Source organism: Octopus bimaculoides, chromosome 4, assembly GCF_001194135.2.
Source record: "Octopus bimaculoides isolate UCB-OBI-ISO-001 chromosome 4, ASM119413v2, whole genome shotgun sequence".
Lineage (NCBI taxonomy): Eukaryota > Metazoa > Mollusca > Cephalopoda > Octopoda > Octopodidae > Octopus > Octopus bimaculoides.
In genome coordinates, this window is record NC_068984.1 from 85,682,895 (window position 1) to 85,688,115 (window position 5,221).

Consider the following 5,221-nt stretch of genomic DNA (forward strand, 5'->3'; position numbering starts at 1 on the left):
GGGGGGGGGACTAATTGCAGGTGTTGAGTGTAGCTTCCGGAAGTGGTCACAACAGCAGTTTGTTTTTTTGTATGAACATTTTGCATTATATTGTTCAGACAAGGATGACATAGAAGGCAGATATTAAAAAATGCGATTTATCTGCTCCTGGGTCCACATTAGGCAAGAAGTTGAAAATTTTTTGGGCCCATGACACTCCATGGACCCAATGTAATGCATGTGTAAAATTTCATTAAAATCGGTTGGGTGGATCTCTAGTTTTGACAACATGACAAACACAAACAGACATCCTATGTTTTATATATATATAGATAACACACTTAAATTATAGGTCACTGACACATGTTCAAACAGATTACATTATACAACAAATGCAAATATTAAACTTTTCATTTCTTGAGATGAGTTAGTTCTCTGAACAATTATAACGATAATAAAAACAACTCATCTCAGACATTTAGATTCTGGTTTGCTGAACAAAATACAACAGTTTCATTTCAGTTAATCAGATTACCCTCTAGGCATGTAATTATATGACTCAGCGCTAGCAGTTGATGTAAATGAACCATTTTATCATGAGAATATATATCTTGTAAATACAGCTTATACATTTTCTCTTGCAGTCCAATCCCTGAGATTATGTGGGAATCTCCTGTTGCAGTGCCCCGAAATGAGCCATATCACACATTGGTGATAAACAATGTTACAGAGGCTCATAACGGCTGCTACAAGTGTATAGCTACGAGTGTTAGGACTGCTGAAACTGAAATATGCATTGATGTTAGAGGTAAACTCGTCTATTGTATATCTATATTTTTCAAGTGAAACTATTTGAAGGAAAAGTAGTTTTATAGCCATATCACATAATGTATTGATAGCATTATTGTCCCAAGAATCTAATGTATACATAGGATAATAACTTAGATTTAGCTCGCATTAAAGCAACTTAATGATTTTATTTAAAAAATACTTGATACAAGCATGGTATTTAAAGAAAACAGATGACATGAATCTTTTGGAATAAAATTTACATGCTTTCTTTGTTCAATTTTTCAGGCGCACTTGGAGTAATCTCTATAGAGGAAGTTCTTTTTAAGTAATGGTATTGACTACTTTTGGTTTAGTTTTGGATTTAGAGCTCTTACAAAGTATTCTTTTACCTTTTGTAGTTGATCAGTTTTTTTGTGTATTTAGTAAAAAGAAAATATTTTGAATTTTCCATTTGTGCAAATTTCTAGATGTTTACTACAAGGAACATTTCTAGTAGCTGAATCCTAAATTTGCTGTTTGTGCACTCTTACACAAAGGATGTAGATGGTCCTTACTGTCAAAAAAAGGGGATCATCTTGTGCTTTCCAGTGGACTTGCTTTGCCTGGTCTATTTTGCCACTGAAAAACAGATGCTTAGCTCATACAAGTTGATTCATTAGCAATCTGGAGCATTTCATAAGTTTCTGTATTGTTTTTGGTCAGCATGAAAAACAAATATATATATATATATATATATAGTTGATAAAAAAAAAGACATATATCAGAAAAGAAGCACACTCTAAAGAATAGATTAGTAATTGTTACAACAAAATTTTATATCTTGGACAAGATTTCGCATCCACAAAGCCAAAGCCTTGTTAATGAGGACGGGTTATCTCCCCTGAACCCGAGAGAAAAGCAACCCTTATAAACCCGGAGATGCCTAACCAACAAACGGGGAGAAACAATTTTCCAGTAGGCAGCGCTTGAAGTGGACACATTTAGAAAACACTTCTTTATGACTATTTAACGTGCCAGATTTCGTATAGTACTTAAGAATTTTGGCTCTCTCCGCAATGCAGATCTTGCAATGGCCACTTCCATTAATATATTAATTTCCACCTGATATCACACAAGGTCCCTTGATTTTGAGGCGCCACAGATGGCGGGATTTTATCGACTTTTATCTATCTATTTCTAAAGAGTTATTGTTTATTGAAGGCACTTTCTTTTGCCAAGGGCTTCACAGATATTAGTGATAGTAATATTAGAGTTATCATGTATGTCAGGAAGACGGTACTGTTCAGCTAAGATTCAACTTGAGTCAAGCAATCTGACACCAAGAGCTCCTTTGATGTAGCTATGGGAGCATATGACAGCACTGATGTCTGTGATCTTATCAGACTGTACATCCTGGGCATCTCAGGGAAGAGGTTTCCTTCGGTCCTCTTCAGCTTCTACAGAGATGATGCCCTAGCCATCTCTAGAGGATCCAACAACCACACATTAGAGTTAGAAAGGACCTAATTAGCATAATTGGCTCAGTAGGTCTCAAGATCACCATTGAAACAAATCTCACCACAGTAGATTTCTTAGATGTTACTTTATATCTGGGCTCTGTACATACAGGCCCTATCACAATCCAAACAAAAGACTTCTGCCATCCCCCTATAATTTTCAAGAACCTAGTGAAAGGTGTATGCAAGATGATCTCAAATCTATCCTCAAGCCAAGATATCTTCAATGCCACTGCCCATTACTACAATGAGCTACTAGCATCAAGTGGCTTCAAGGACCACATCTCTGGTACTGAGGTCTTCGGTGACACTCTGTGACGTCACAGAAAGTGTCACTGAAGATCCCAGTATCACCGCCACAGATAATGAACAAACCATAGACACAGATAGTGACCAGCCTGCAACGAATGTACCCACCAGTAGAGTCGCAACACCTAGAAATTATGGCTAATCCAAGGCCAGTGACATGGAGGAGGGATCCAGCATTCCCAGTACCACCACCACAGATGTTTACCAAATAATTAGCTTTGACACTGATGGAATGACCGGCCCCACACCATATGTTACCAGGAGTGCAAATATGGCTATATCCCATGTTTGTTGTAAAAATATTGAATCTGCCAGTACTTCTTTCAAGCAACGTTTTCTTAACCACCAGGCATCTCTCATATTTCTTCCCATGACTTTCATCTTCTATGTTCCTGCCATAAGGCTTTCACTTCTACACACGCCAGCTTAATCTAATTCATCCTTAGTTGAAAAACACCTGTTCTTTGTATTTGTAATTGTGTACCATTTCTCCATTTTTTTTCTTTTCGTCTTTGTTTTCATATACATTTGCTTGCATTCTCCCAAAGAATCTAGTGCTCTTAGCTTAGATTTCCTTGGGACCAGCCAGATTAGAGCAGTCTCTAGATTAACTGAACGCAACTGCAATGATGGTCTGCTTCTCAACTGAAGATTGAAAGCTCCAAATGTCCGTCTTTGTTTTTTCCTGTCCTTTTTTGTATCACCTACTGTCCAAATGTTTTGTTGTTGCCTGTTACGTTCTTGTTCCATTTTTTGTTTTGATTTTATATGTTATTATAATATATATATATATATATATATATTATAATAACATAGGGTAAAGTTAATTAATTAATTAATAATTTTACCAAGTAGTCAGTATGTTAAAAAAACCTTTTTAGGTAAATTATAGAATATTTTATATATATATTCATATATATATTCATTTAATGTCCATCCTCCATGGTGGCATGGACTGGACAGTTTTTTAAGATCTAACAAGCCAGAGGGATGTCTGTTTTGGTATGGTTTCTTCAGCTCAATGTCTTTCAAACACCAACCATTTTACAGAATGTATTAGATGTTTTTTCCATGATACCAGCAGGAGGGAAGGTCACCAAGTAGCTTGCAAAACAAAGAAGAAACACCAGCCTCAAAGGGGGAGATGGCCTTATACTAGCTGTTGAAAGGCACAAGTATGGTAGAAGGACAGGCAAGATACCTATCTTGCTGTAGAAGAGATTCTTGGCTACTTCATATTTAATGGATGTGGGTGGAGTTTAGCTGTAAGGAAGAGAGAGATGCTGGTGATGAGTTGGTGGAGCAATTATATCAGAGTACAAGAAGGTGAATATAAGGGAGAATATAGATGGTGGATAGGAATGTGTGGGAGGATACCATATGCTGTACTGGTTGGATAAACTATAAGAAAGTTTACAATAATGTGCCACACTGCTGACTCTTGGATTGCCTGAGAATACTTAAGGTCAACAAGACGATTAGGGTTTTTTTTTCCCCCCCTAGAAAATAGCAATATCACTGGCAATAGCATTTATATGCAAATAGATCATTTGAAAACATGAAAATACATGGAGATTTTGAAGACTCACTCTGTCCATTACTTTTCATTATTAGCACTAATCCCTTTGACAAGCATTCTGAGAAAATCCAAGACTGTCTATGATTTTGCCAAAACCAGAGTGAAAATAAATCATCAGCTATATATATGGTTGACCACAAACTGTATACCAAAAAATGGGGGGGGGGCTGAATTCTCTAAGCCAAACAGTAAGGATATCTATACAGTTTGGGGTAAATAAGCATGTCATGTTAACTATGAAGGGAGGTTGATAAATTCTGATGGTATAAAATTATTACAAGATGATATTCAGTAGATAATGGGGGATATAAGAACCTAGGAGTGCTGCAGGACAGTAGGATAATAGAAGAAGAAACGAGAGAAAAATCTCTAAAGAGTACAAGAGAAGAATTAGAGGTTTGTTACTCTAGTATATGCAACCATACATACATGTTCAACATGGTGCGAGTGTTCTGAGAGAGAAGTTAGGCATAAGAGGAATTGGTTGCTGTGTGCAAGAGAGAAGACTGCGCTGGTTTGGTCATGTGATGCGGATGGATGATGACAGCTCCATGAAGAAGTGCCAATCTCTCAAAGTGGATGGAACATGTGGAAGTGGGAGACCCAGAAGGATGTGGGATGAAGTACTGGAGAACGACCTGAGGAAGATGAACCTTTCAGGCGAAATGACAAAAGACCAAGACACCTGGCGCTTGGCCATACTCAAGAAGACCTGTGACCTGCAGCAAAAGTGTTAAGACCAGTCCTGCTGATGGTATAAAGCACTTGTGACAGTGCCACATAAAAGCACTCATGCAGTGCCACGTAAAAGCCCCCACATGGTGTCACATGAAGTTCCCATGTAGTGCCACATAAAAGCACCTGTGTGGTGCCATGTAAAAGCGCCCGTGCAGTGCCACATAAAAGTGCCCATGCAGTGCCATGTAAAAATGCCTGTGCAGTATCGCATGTGTGCCTGGTGCAGCTCCTCAGCTTGCCAGCTTTGGTCAAATCATCCAACCTATGCCAGCATGGACAACAGATGTTAACTGATGATGGTGATGATATATATATATATATATATATA

The 5,221-nt window shown here is 37.7% G+C and overlaps 1 protein-coding gene across 1 annotated transcript in view; it reads left to right on the forward strand.

Annotated features, from left to right (window-relative positions):
- Positions 1-5,221, forward strand: part of LOC106879415 (neuroglian) — a 142,010-nt gene that overhangs the window by 118,218 nt on the left and 18,571 nt on the right. The window contains exon 9 of the mRNA XM_014928971.2: positions 624-787. Coding sequence (XP_014784457.1) covers positions 624-787 — 164 coding nt within the window. The remainder of the gene's footprint in view (positions 1-623; positions 788-5,221) is intronic.